Genomic DNA, 13885 nt, shown 5'->3' with positions numbered 1-13885 from the left:
CATTAACTCAGCACAGCCAGCCCCACTGCTAACCATTTGTCCAAGTGCCACATGTATACTTCTTTTAACTCTCTCCAGGAATGGTGAGTCCACCACTGCCCTGGATTTTACACTCCTTCAATGCCAGCAAAGGCCCCAGATATTCAATCAGAAAGGCCTTACTCACTCCCCCAAATAGCAGGAAAAAAAGATGCCAAGATAAGGGAGGATAAGGGTGTCTTTTGTCTTTTGATGTGCTGCATATTTCTCATTAATGCTAATCTTAAGGAGCAGTGCTAGTGGAGATTAATTGAATCGCATTCATCTAAAAGAACTTGTCCTTATAGTTTAAACTTTTCCTTCTTCAACTCAAGGCCATTGTGCCTCCTACTACCACCTATGGGAATGGAAAAAAAACCCACCTTCATTCTATGGTTACCTTCAGGAGCCTAAAAGAATATGTATACAACAATCTCAATCCTTGGTCATTATCTGCCCAAAGAAATAGCTTCAGGTCTCCAACAGCTAATGAAATCAGCTGGAGTAAGGAGTGCCTCACCTCCCAGGAAGTTCCCAGGCTTTTCAAAATAATTTTAAAGTATTTGTAAAGTATTCAGGTACCCAAATGATAGCAATGTATGTTTCAAACATCACCCTAGACATTGCTTTTGTGGAATATACATCCTGCTGTTTTCAGTTCCATTTTCAGTTTGAATTGCTGTTTTTTTCAGGTCTGGTCACTGAGGTTTTCATCAAGATAGCGAGCTGCTCTGTCAAAGGTTATCTTGAAATTTAATCTCAGGTCAGTTTCCTGTTTCCTCTAAATACACAGTGAAAATAATAAACGCATCACTTCATATGATAGCCCAGTGTCACACAAAGCTTAATGCCTCTCCTCATCCCCAGATATTTTCATTTTGTTACTCTCCCTTCTTTTCTCTGCTGGTCTAAATCTGCAGACTTGCATGTGCAAACAGAGACTGGGACAAACACCTAAGCGTCTAAGCAGTCAATAAACACAAGAAGGGCCACTAAGATTTGCTGACAGCATTAAACAAACACCTGATGTTATGATGCTGCTGTGGTAAGGCAGGAAGATCAAATTCCTTTTGAAATATGAAGGGATAGAGACAAGGCAGAACAAACTTGCTTGAAATCTCAAAGAATTTAAGCAAACGGGCTAATCAGGCCAGCTAAAAGATTGGTGAAAAGGGAATGATTTGGGGAGGAAAAGCATGCAGCAAGCCAGCCATTCTGGTGTCCAGCTCAAAGCTTCTGCTGTCACACAGCCAAGCTATTTCTATTTTCAGTGGGCCATGCCTAGAGATGAGTATCACACACCAGTTATTAAAGCAAATTCCTGCATTCAGATGCATGCACAGAGCCGCACTGTCAGTGCACACAGACACACAACCCAGACCACAGGATCTTCAAAACCTTCCTGGTACTTGCACATTTTGGTTCTGTGGTGTCTCTATTTTAAAGCCCAGGTGATCTGTTAAGCTTTACTCCATCTATTCTCATACTATCTGTGCAACTTGTAAAAGTGCTACAGCTAACATCTGCCTAAACCACACAAACACCGTGGAACAATTGCTTAAAAATTATTTACACTAGGTGGATGGAATCATCTGACACAGAATTTGAAGCTCATTAAACAGCTCCTTGACAAATATTTGTCAGCATTTCTCATTTGTAATTAATTATATGGGGCTTTACCTGACGATAATTTAGCATGGTCTCAAAACAGAGTAATGCCTGTGCGCTGAACAGAAATTAGCTCAGCAAATGCACAGTGAGAAATTGTGACAGTTTTAACAAACAAGAATCCCCATTTAAATGCGAGTCCCCCGCTTCCCACCCCACTTCTATCTGTGCTTTATAAATATCTGTGTCCCATTTCAGGCTCGTCAGATGAGCTGCCTGAGTTGAAGCTAAACAAACATCCGCAGAAAAAACTCATTACCTTACTCAGTGTTCAGAAAACCTGAAACCAACTGCTTACTCCACAGGGATGGTCAGAGCTGACTCAGGAAACATAAAGTACTTCCCAGGCTTTAAGCCATCTTAACATTCAGGTCAGATTTCCTTTCTCATCACAGCAAACCATCTTCAGCACGGCACGTCAACAGCCATGTCACATCAGTCTCCTGCCTGGACACCTCTGCACCAGGGGGTAGGAGAGACACAAACATCTTCCTGAAACCTCACCTCACCAGAGAGCTCTGCAGAATCCTCCTTGCCAGCACTGCCAGAGCACATCATGGAGAAAGTCACTCCAATTAATTGATTTATCACATTGTGAGAGATGACCTTTTCCTGTCAAACTGGTGTCTAAAATGCCCACCTGGATTTGGAGAACCTCACGCTATTATTATTGCAGGTAACAAACACACCACCAGTGCAGCACAGGCTCCTCCAAGCTGGGAAAAGCAATCAGCTGGACAAGCCACCGGTCACACTAACACAGGTACAGAGTGTCTGAACCTTCCTGCTCTTCCAGGACATCTGGGGAGCTCAGGGCAGCAACGTGTGAGCAACTGCTCTGGAGGGAACCACAGGGCTGGCTGCTGTCAGTGCCAGCAAGGCCACTCACAGCAGAAGCTGGTGAATCAGATCAAATTGTAGGGCCACATCTCAGCTGCTTTACTACAGATTAAGGGCTGGTTTCTGAAGGTCAAGGCTCCAGAATGCTCCCCAGTACAGTCCCCTGACAGGCCCATATTGCACACAGCTACACTGAAGTCTTGCAAGGCCGTGTAAGGATCAGTCCAGCCCGATCTGCAATAACACTGGGATTGCCCAGCGGTTACTCCAGGGAGGAAAAAATCCACAGTGAGATACCCCTGTCTTCATTTAACTCCCCCTTCCTGTGTATTCCCCACACAAACATTAGAGACAGCAGGGTATGGGGTGCCATAAATGCAGAGACAGATAACCAGAATCAGGTGGCCTCAATTTCAACACCAAACAATTTACACTTGAGAAGTGTGAGAAGGCTACTGACACCTGGACAGAAAAGCAGTTCCCAGAGTGGGAGCTGGTTAAAGTTTTGCTTCAAGGGATGGGAATTTTTATCAACATAACCATAACAGATTGGACGACTCCTCCTGAAGTGACAGTGGCATGGGAGCTCTGTTCTTGTGCAGCATTTGTGTCCCTTTGCAATTCACAAGCTTCACACAACCTGGTATCTTTCACAGGTTAGGCTTTTTCAGTCACCCCAAAAGCAAAAGCATTTAGTAAAACAGGTGAAACCAAGCTCTGTGGAAGTTCTTGCTCCTTTTTTTGCAACTTGATACATCAGAAGGTCCTGGGGTGACACATCACACTCAGCCCACACCCCTACAGCTGCAAGGATGTCCCCAGAAGCAAAGAGCTCAGCCTTGTCCCTCTGTTGTGGCTGTCCCCTCCTGCACGAGCCACCATCAACCTGTGCCCCCTCTTCTGAACTGTGGCCTCAGATCCTCCAGTGGGTGAAATGTTCTTTTTCCCTCTCACAGCTTTTCACACCAAGCAGACAAAACACAGTCTTTGCACCCTTTCAGCTGTGCTAAGCCTAAGAAAAGGCTGAAGTTCAAGCACAAGGCATGGGCTCAGAAAGTCTTCTCCACATTTTGGGCACGAGTGTCTTCTAGAACCTGGGGAAAATCTCCATGGCCTCCAAGGAGCTGGGGGCAGACCCACAGCATGAGATGTGTGAACACCAGGACACCTCTCCACAGCACCCAAAGCTTCTTGACTCAACTCAAACACATTGACACCTGAACATCTCACCAAGGCCGAGGGATCTCACTCCACCAGCCACTCACAACCTCCTCACCAACACCACGATTACAACAAAAACTCCAGGCTGCCACATGCGACACACAGAGCAATTCCTTGTGCCTTAGACACCTTCATCTCCCTCTGATCTCCAGAAACGAGTTTCTCAACGTACATACGGAGCTGCAGGAAAAAGCACCTAACAACGATTTTGTGACATTATTTCTTAACGCAGCATGAAATCGTTAGGTCAAAACGTGCCACCTATCACATGAACATTAAAAGTATGTCAGGTCTCAGTGCGCAAGCTATTGTTTTATCTGAACGTGATATTAGCTGGCAGAACTGGGTAATGTATCTGTGCTCCTTTTTAGTGATACAGGATTAGGAGAGGATGCAAGTAGTGGCCATGCTTGGCTTGGTAAAGAGAAGAGAACACAGCAATTATTTTCAAGTTGAAAATAAACAAATAAGAAGTGAAACAGAATAAAGACGTTTTCTAAAATGCCCTACCAAGTTCTAAACTGGCTCTTCACTTCCTCTCCAAAAAGGATTACAGCCAAATTTTCAAGTCCTTATTCCCATAAAAATGCTTAATGACACAAACTAGGGCTTTGTTTGAAGAAAAAATGAATTTTATCCGAAACAGAAGCATACAAATTTCTCTGCTGCCGATAAACACATATTCACACTTTTGGTCTCTCTGGTTTGAGCAGGGCACTTGTGGATGGGCTCAACCAGGTGAGAAATAGTGGATAAATTGAGTCTGGACATTACCTCAGCATTTATTCCTTATTGCTTACAGGAGTCTAACACCAACCATGTGGAGGTTTGCTGGAGTGAACAAATCCTCCCTCAATTACACCAGAGTAAGTTCTGTTGGAGGCACAGTGTGGATGGATACAGGTGTAACCAGACAAAATCTGGCTACAAATCAAGAAACAAAATAAAACAAAAAAACACCCCTGAAAATGCCACTAAGTATTCCTGGCTAAAGATTTAAACATCTTAAAAGCAACACAGATGATTTTTTTACTATTATTGTTAAACAATCAGTTTCACCTCCGCATTTATTTTGACAGTTCATCATCGTTCCAGTTGTGACTCCAGTGCACGTAAACCCAAATAAATCTGCTCTTCACCACAGCAAACTTCTCCTGATCACAACTTGCAAACAACAAAGCCTTTGAAACAAACAAGCCGGAGGTCCCCTTCCGTGGCAGCATCAGCACCGCGACCCTGGCTGGGCTGACAGCGGCTCCACGAGTGGGCGGCTGGAGGGAACGCAGAGAGGCGAGGCCGGCCCGGGCTGAGGGAAGCGACGCCCGAGACGCCCCGCGGGGCTTCGCCTCCCTCCGCCCGGCCCGGCCTGGGCTCCGGCAGCCCGCTGGCTCGGCCCGGGCGATGGCCGGAGCCGCGGGGCCCGGCGGGGCGGGGCCGGGAGGGGGGGAGCGCGGCAGGCCGGGCCCCCCGCCCCCAGCCGGGCCCCCCGCCCTCAGCAGCGCCCGGAGAGCCGCGCCCCCCCCGCGGCCCCGGGGACACGAGTGGGCGGCCCCGCCGGGCCGCGGCGGCGCGAGAAAAGTTTGATCCGTGGGAAGGGAAGGGAGGGGAAGGGAAGGGAGGCCCCGCCGGGGGAGCGCACAACTCCCCGCTCCCCGCGCCGGGGGGATGGCCCCGGGCCCGGCCCCGCCGGGCTGCAGGTGTCGGCGGCGGCAGCGACAGGGGAGGGCAGCGGGGCACCCCGGGGACGGGGAGGGGGCGGGGGGACCGCCCCCGCGGGCACCCCCGGCGGGCCGGGCTGGGGACCGAGGTCAGGGGCGGGGGGGGGGTCCGGGGGGCCGCCGCGGGAGCTCCCCCCCCGCTGCCCCTACACAATGAGGCGCACACAAAGCGCCGCCGCTCCTACCTCCAGCGCCTCGAAACTGACGAAGCTGGACATCGCGAAACCGTCGATAATGTCCTCTTCGGCCGAGGAGGACTCCCGCCGCTTCCTCCGGGGGGGCCGCGGCCGGGACGGCGGCGGGGGCCCATTGTCTTCCTTCTCCGAGCCCGAGGAGGAGAGCGCGGCGGCCCCGGGGCCGGCGGCCCCGCCGGAGGCACAGCCGCGCCGCCCGCCTTTGGCTCGCCGCTCCCGGTCGCGCTGGGACCGCGATCGCCGCTTCTTCCGAAGCCCGTTGCATCGCGCCGGGCCATCCATGTCTCTCGCCGGCTCTCCCTCTCGCTCTCGTCCCCCCCCGCCCCACCGCAGCCACAAATCCGGCTCCCCCGGCGGAATAACGGGGGAGGGAGGGAGGGAGAGAGGGAAGGAGAAAGGGAGGGAGGAGAGGACAGCAAGGGGGTGGGGGGGGATGAAAGAATCCGAGTGCGGTTCCACCACCACCAGCAGCAAGCACCAAATGTAAGAGATTCCTATAAGCGAGCCAAGGAAAGTAATGGCTGATCTCAGGTCGCCTTTGTAAAAAAAAAAAAAAAAAAAAAAAGAAACCACGGAGAGAAAGGAAAAAAAAAAAAAAAAAAGCCTCACCAAGCAGGCAATAAATCAGAATAGCGGAATGCTTTGATCAAGGGGCTGGGAGGGCGAGGATCTTCGAAAGAGAGGAAAAAAGGCTGAGAAGAAGGGGGGAAAAAAATAAAGAAAGGAGACCCGCTGGAAGGAGAGAGCTGAGAGTATTTCCTTGCACAAAATGTATTTTCTTTCTTCCTTTCCTCCCCAACTAAAAGAAGTTCCAGGGGGGGAAAAATATGTATGTAGATGTACGGAACTCCCTTTCTGTCTGCGTGTGTGTGTGTGTGTGTGTGTGTGCAGGGAAGGGTGCAGCCTTCCCCTCCCCACCAACACGCACTCCTCTCCCCCTCCTCCTTTATCTCCCTGGATCAAACACAATAATAATAATAATAATAATAACAATAATAATAATAATAACGATGCATCCAGATGCAATTTTCTCAGGCACCGACTAGGGATGGACTCGGGAGTGGAGATCAGATCCCAGCCCGGCCCCTCCAAAAACAAAACCAAACAATAAAAAGAAGAAAAAAAAGGAAAAAAGAGAAAAAGGGGAGGAAAAAGAGCCCCAAAACACGCCCACCCACCCCAGCTATTAATACGGATCAATCATGGCAAATTCATCGTATTAATTGTGGCGAAGGAGGGGGGGTGCTGGTGGTGGTGACAATAGATCCGAGCGGAGGGGAGGCGGCCCCCGGGGAGCGGCGGCGGCCACAACAACCCGGCTGTTGCCCGGGGGCGCGGCGGCGCGGGCGGGGCGCGGGCGGTGCCGGTGCCGGTTCCGGTACCGGGGGGCGCCCGCCGAGCCCCGCGCGGGGCGGTCGCGGTGTCGCCCCCAGCGGCCCCGCGCCGCTCACGTGACCGCCGCCCCGCCCGGCGGCGCGCGAAATGCGGCGCCCCCGCCGCGCGAAATAAGTGTCGGGCATGCGCGGGGGGCCTGCGCGCTGGGGCGGCCGGCACGCGCTGAGGCACCCCCGTCACACCGCCCCTCACACCGCCCCTGGGGCACGGCGGCCCCCTCAGACCGCCCCTGGGGCACGGCGGCCCCGTCACACCGCCCCTCGGGCACGGCGGCACCGTCACACCGCCCCTGGGGCACGGCGGCACCGTCACACCGCCCCTCGGGCACGTTGCTCCCCTCACACCGCCCCTCGGGCACGGTGCTCCCCTCACACCGCCCCTCGGACACGGTGCTCCCCTCACACCGCCCCTCGGGCACGGTGCTCCACTCACACCGCCCCGGCGCCGCTCCTTCCCTCCGGCCGGGCAGGGATGTCCCTGCGGGAACACGCTGCGCGTGGAGGGCGCGGAGTCTCCCTCTCCGGAGTCATTCCAAACGCAGCCTGTGTCCCTGTGCCACCTGCTCCGGGTGGCCCTACCGTGGCGGGCGGTTGGACTGGATGATGTCCAGACGTCCTTTGCAAGCGCAGCTATTCTGTGGCATCGCGATTCTGGGTCCAGCCCTTATCCTGCTGCCCGCTCTCCTTCCCCACGGCCCGGGGCTGCCTCAGGAGCTCGTTCCTCACGGCCCCGGCTGCTGCCCCTGGCCAGTCTCGGGTTGTGTCCTGCTGCTGTCCCTGAGGGGAGCTCGCACCCCTGTGCCCCGGGATGCGGCCCTTGCCAGGGTGATTCTGATGTGGCTGGCACAGATGTTGAGGCTGCGGGCAGAACAACTTGTGGCCACCCACCTGCAGCTCACCTGTCCTTGGCTCTGCCCTTCCCACTCTGTGTGGCCTTTCTCCTGTATCAGCTTCGGCTTTGTTGTCTCCCCTCTTCATGATCCTGGCTCTGTGCTATTAGAGTATATTGCCTGTGTCACCGTAGCACCAAAAGAGCTGTGGAACGAGCAAATTTGCTTTTTTAGCTGGTTCTTATGGTCACCCTTCTCACCTGGTGCTTCTGTCTCCTGCCCAGGGGAACCTGCTGAGGGAATAGGCATGGAAGGAGAAGAGCGTGTGGAGCTGTTTGGGGAGAGCATCAGGAGTAGACCCATGTGGGAATTGGATCATTTGGTAGGAAGAGAGAAGGACAGAGGAAGAGCAAGGAACAAGATGGGGAAGAAACTGCAGTATGTGAAGTCTCAATGTTCAGAATGAAGACGAGGAGCTCTGGAAACAGCACTGGTTTTCCTGCATCTACCAGCTAATCATGCTATTGTGTAGTTTCAAATATATTGGGGGAGGCTGGAAGGGCAGGTAGAAAAAGAGAAATTATTTAATACTCCTTCTCCGCAAAGAACCTTCTGCACAAGAACCAAGTCTGTCTCCTGTAGCTGCTAATCATTCCTCCATTGAGATCCCCAGCAAGGGGAACACACAGGCTGAGTGTATTTTTCCAATATTCTCCCTCTGGGCTGCTCTGACTCCGGGGGATGAGGCTCTGCTTGACTGTATAATACGTTGTTTACTCTTTACCCTTAGGCCACCAATCGAGTAATATTTTTAATGTTTTCTATGAGTATTGAGTGATTATGTGCAACACTGGGAATCGGATACACCCTATGTATCCAGAAGGCAAGTGACACCTTTGCCACCTCCCTGCACACACATCTCCTGGACAGCACACAGTGACTTTTCAGCTGGTGTGAGCCAGAAGAGGAGGAAGCACAAAGCTGTCAGTAACCTGAGAGTGTGAGAGCGTGTCCCTTACAGAAGGCCACTCTGCTCATTACAGAGGCACATGGCTAGTTTTTAAACATTCTCAAATATCAAGCTAGAGAACATCTCCTAATCTGACCTTAGATCTCCCTGTTCAGATTTTTTTTGCTGTTTAACAAACGCATTTCTCTATCTTACTTTGGGTTCTTTTGTCTCACAGCTGCCTGCCAGTTCTATACAATCTGACTATACAGAAGCTGCACTAGTATTGCTGAAGTGTTACAATTTGTGTACAGCAAGCTCAAGATCTCTGTCTTCCAAGAAATATTAAGCTCTGCTGTGTCAAACAACTGTTACCTGTTGGGTTTTTTTGAAAATAACTGTGTAATTTTCAGGGCAATGTAATTGATTATAGTTTCCTGCATATCCATCACCATTAAAGTGACTTAAGAGACCTGTAGTCGGATACATTTCTGCAGACATTCATTGCGTGGCTGAAAGTCTGCTCAGTCTGTTTTCTTCTCAAATGCATGGATGTGGATAACAGACACGATACGTGATTCATTTTGCATTCTCTGTAGAAACAAATCCCCAGACTTGCATATCTATGGAAAAAAATAAGATTAAAACCCATCCATCTAACTCATCCTCCATTGCAAAACATTTTTGTTCTGTGTAATATTTGTCTAGCATTAGAAATCACAGGTCACCTTCTTGGGTATGATACAGGTGAATTATCCCTTTTCTGGGTCTGATCCAGCAGAAGCATTTCCACGAACCTTAATTGATTTGGGAGTATCAGACAGATCCTCAGGAAGTTCTTTCTCCAGTGCACTCTTGCCTCCAGCTGAGTATTTCAAGTCATCTTAGCAGAAAGAATACCACAGACCTCCACACACATTTGTTCTTCAGCTGCCTGCTAGCTTTCCTCTAGAAATACATCTTGCCTGGCATCTGGTGTGAGAAAACAACACGGTTTTTCCCTCTTTATTTTTTTTCCTTACGCTCTGGTACCTTGCTGAGTCACTGTTTTTGAGGTTAATGACTAGTGTACTCAACTGGATACTCGGTAATTAACACCCACGCAAAGGGTACTTCTCCAGCATGTAATAACAGACCTATAATCTTCTGATTTGAGACAGATACCAAAAGCTTGTTCCTAAATAATGAAGACAGAAAGGCTAACACAGACCAAAAGAAACAATTGCAATTTCCATGTCATCATTAGGCATTGGAACAGAATAAAATTTCCAACTGTAAAAACACTAGAAGCCGTTTTCTGTGGACTAGCCCCTGGCATACCTAAATGGAAAAGATATTTTGAACTAACTTGAATATCAGGAGATAATTCATTGCTTGAGGAAATGGCAAGAACCTTGCTTCTAGCAAGAGTAACCTGCACTGTGCTTTGGCATTAAGCTCCAAAGATGGAATTTTTAAGTTCAGTCCACAAAGGAATCTCAGCAGAGGCAAATGTGCCTTTCTGAGGTTATCATCCTTTTAGGAGATGGGTAGTTTAAAATAGCAGTCTGTCTTGCAGACTATTATTTTTGTTTTAGAAGGATTTTGATCAGGGGAACACAAAAAAAAAGCCAAAAGAGTGAAAAAGCCTTTTTATTATTGTTTCCACCCTCCTCATAACTGTGCATTTATAAGAATAGCAAATAATGAGAACCAACATTCTAATACAAAATAAAATCCAGGGTGATTGTGTGGATGGCAGAGGAATTTAAAACAGGTCCAAAAAAATAAACTAATTTTATCCAAATTGAATTGCCTATCAGAGAGGATTGTCTGGCTGCACCTGTTGTTTTAAAAGGTGTTTTCCTAGGAGGTGGCTGGAAACAGAAACAGTTACAGAAGAAGGAGCATCCAAAGTGAACCAACAAGGAAGAACAGAAACCTGTGGCCTTTCAAAAATCCAAATAGTTCAAGACTAAAGATAAAGGCAGTACTAAAAGTAGTTCGTTGAAACCCAGGGGCAGGCAGGTTTCCAGAACAACCTCAAGACAAAATACTCAGAGAAGAGACAATTGTTCCTTTCACAAATGAAGGGACTAACCCAGGCAGTGCAACTCACTGCCACGAGGCAGCTCTGAGGTCCTCAATAATGAGAACTCTCCAAGTAACCAGAATATTGGTTACAGAGTGGCTGAGGGGGATGTACATTTTAATGCCTCAGAACCTAAAACAGTTTCTAAAACAAAGCTGGAGACAGATCTGATGGACCATCAGCCTGATCCAACCTGTGGGGTCAGGGCTGTGTTCCTGTGTTCACTTCTGTGGTGTTTTAGCTCCTGTGTTTGGAGCAATGCTGTATCCATCCTCACTGGCACCAGGAGATCAGGGGGCAATGACAAAGTTGGTCAATTGAACTGGTCCTGAAGAAGTTTGAATTTTTGTAGCTGGTAGAAATAACTGTGTAATGGGCAGCTATTGCTTAAGAATGGCTTTGAGTTCAGCAAGTCTGGGAACTTGGGGGGAATGGGGAAAGAAAAAGCTGGATGGCATCAGCTGAAGTACAGGCTTCCCCAGAAAAATTAAAAACTAATTCATCTATATTTCTTGTTTTTCTAGTTGGTTATAATACAACTCTGAAGTATCTATGACTAACTGTATCAGGGAAAAAAAAAAGAAAAATCAGACCATGCAGGGGATAAGAATTTCAGAGTCTTGATTTATTCACTCACGTGGATCTATAGTAATTTACAGCAGGGGAAAACACGGTCCCTGGAGAACAGGACAGTCATGAGCCATAAAGCTGTGCATGTTTATCATGGATGGCCAGACAAACTCAAGAGTTTTTGGATCCTGCTGATTCCTTAGGATTTCTTAATAAACACCCTAAGCTGACTAAACTTGTGTTTCTAATTGCCCGAGATTCCTCATCCCACAGCATGAACATTGGTGAGTGGCAGCATTCATAAACACAGGGTAAAGCAGGTGTCACTGAGTTTCAGGAAGCTTCATTTGAAAATGTGATCTCAAGTTATGTGGATAGAAAAAAATACTGTATTGATTGTGAAACTGTAAATGATGGTGATAAATGGCAAGATCAGAGTAAAGGTAGTTAATTATATTCACAGTGGAAACAAAGCACCAACTGCAAATTACAGTTCTTCAGTTAGCATTGTATGAAGTGGACTGATCTTCTAGGGTGAAATTCTGACCTCAGTTACTTGGAAATGAGAAAACTATTATTCAGATGGCTTTACAGTTTGATCATGGGATTTTTTTTTTTAATGTGACTAAAAGATTTAGGAGCATATACCTGCCTTTTGATCCCTTCAAAAATTGTTCACAAAAGCACATTGCTATGTAGGTAGCATATTTCTCTGCCCTGAAAATTAGTCAGCTTTTATTACCAGAAAACACCAGTTGTTTATAATTTAGTGATGTTGTACTATCACGTGCTGTACCAGTTCTACTGATATGTCACAAGAAACAACCAATTTACATCATTCCTTCTCTCCCACCTTCACCAAAAATCATGTAAAAGAAACACAAAAACGGGGTTTTTCCACCATTTAAAATCAAAGTTTAAAAGAAACTATGTTTTAGCCCAACACAGGTTATGATATAGAGAGAACTACAGGAAATTTAATAGCCTGGGTTATCCAGAAGGTCAGACTACCTGATCCTGGTCTTTTCTGGCCTTTTAAGTCTACGAATAAATTAGAAACCTGATCTCTGAAAGTTTTAATTTCAGAGCAGTCTTTGAGAAAAGGGGTGGAGTAGAATCCCTAATGAATTACATCCTCCTCCAACATTCATTTTTCTCCCTGAGAAATGGTTTCTTTTGAAAAACAGTGTTTAGTTCCCCATCTTCTAAATTACAAAAAATTTATATCTCTTTATGTCTTACACTGTGCTGTGTGCCAGCACAGCAATTATTAAAGCATTTTTATTGATATTACACAGCTCTCTATGAAATGTGAATTAAATTTATCATGAAAATTGATTTTTAATGACAACTCAAGTTTACATTTCTGAAGTTCATACCTTTCCACTATTTTTCCTTGGCACTAGAGTAGTGCAGCTACGATATCTTTATTTGTCAGAAATTGATTAGGAAATATCCTGTAGTTTACTCACATTTATCAGTGTGGTTCTGCTGATGAAAACAATGAAGATTTCTGTTGGAGTTCATCTGCAGAGATCAGAATTGAGCTAACTGGTCCAAATATTCACACCTGAAGTCCCTCATCTGCTCTTAGGCATTTATAAGACTCTTGATTTTTAAAGCTGTTAAATGGGCTCAGCTTTCATTCTAGTTTTATGAGAATTATGGGACACACATCCCTGGAATCAATCTGTCATCCTCTGCCTCTTTTTCCCTGCATATTATCTTTCCTTTTTACTAACCACATGCTGAAGGTAACTTCTGGATTAGCAGCCTGGACATGACCCTGGATGCTAACCCAGTTACACTGCAGGAAATGCTGCTTTTTAATCTGCCTGGATCTTCAGATGCTCCAGGGAGAGGGAATTTTCTGGGCTTGCTCTTTAACGTGTTGTATTGGTGTGTTTTGATGAAAACAGTGGTCTGGCACAGGACATGCAGGAGCAGAGATTGGGCTCACAGCATGGCTAGGTGTCCTCTGGCCTCAAGTAATATCAGGACAGAAAAGTACAATGTGAAATCAAATGCAATTATTGACTACTCTAAACAACATTACACCAACAGCATAGAGTGTGCTTAGTGCTCAGGTAGCTTCCAGAAGGAAATTAGGGCTGCACTAGTTTAAGTTACTGTGGACAAAACCCTCAGCTTGGCAAAAATGTCACTTACACATCTCCAGAATTGTTGTATTTCTGTAAGACACATCTGTGCAGAAGTTGGGGGGAGTCTTGGCTTGTTTCTCATTGGCTGATGGGGAAAGGATTATTGGTTGCTATTAAAAATGATCCCAAGAAAACTTCTAGAAGGTCTTCTGTGATTAATAAAACCTGGGTCTTTGAAAATGTACTACAACTCAATTGTTGTTTAGAGATAATTCTCTTCAATCCAGATGCTTCCATCTGAAGTTCAGTG

General features: G+C 47.4%; 1 protein-coding gene across 6 annotated transcripts in view; it reads right to left on the bottom strand.

Moving 5' to 3' along the window:
• AUTS2 (activator of transcription and developmental regulator AUTS2) overlaps nucleotides 1–5941 on the bottom strand; it is a 663646-nt gene extending 657705 nt beyond the window's left edge. For all 6 annotated transcript variants that reach the window (XM_088066212.1, XM_088066213.1, XM_088066215.1 and 3 more), the window contains exon 1: nucleotides 5651–5941. In XM_088066212.1, the coding sequence (XP_087922338.1) occupies nucleotides 5651–5941 (291 nt within the window). The remainder of the gene's footprint in view (nucleotides 1–5650) is intronic.
• Between the last annotated feature and the right edge of the window lie 7944 nt (nucleotides 5942–13885).

This window comes from Pseudopodoces humilis, chromosome 23, assembly GCF_049639895.1.
Source record: "Pseudopodoces humilis isolate 2021_Gansu_Grassland_sample_001 chromosome 23, ASM4963989v1, whole genome shotgun sequence".
Classification (NCBI taxonomy): domain Eukaryota; kingdom Metazoa; phylum Chordata; class Aves; order Passeriformes; family Paridae; genus Pseudopodoces; species Pseudopodoces humilis.
Note: the sequence above shows the minus strand (reverse complement) of the source record. Positions and strands in the feature narration are given on the sequence as shown.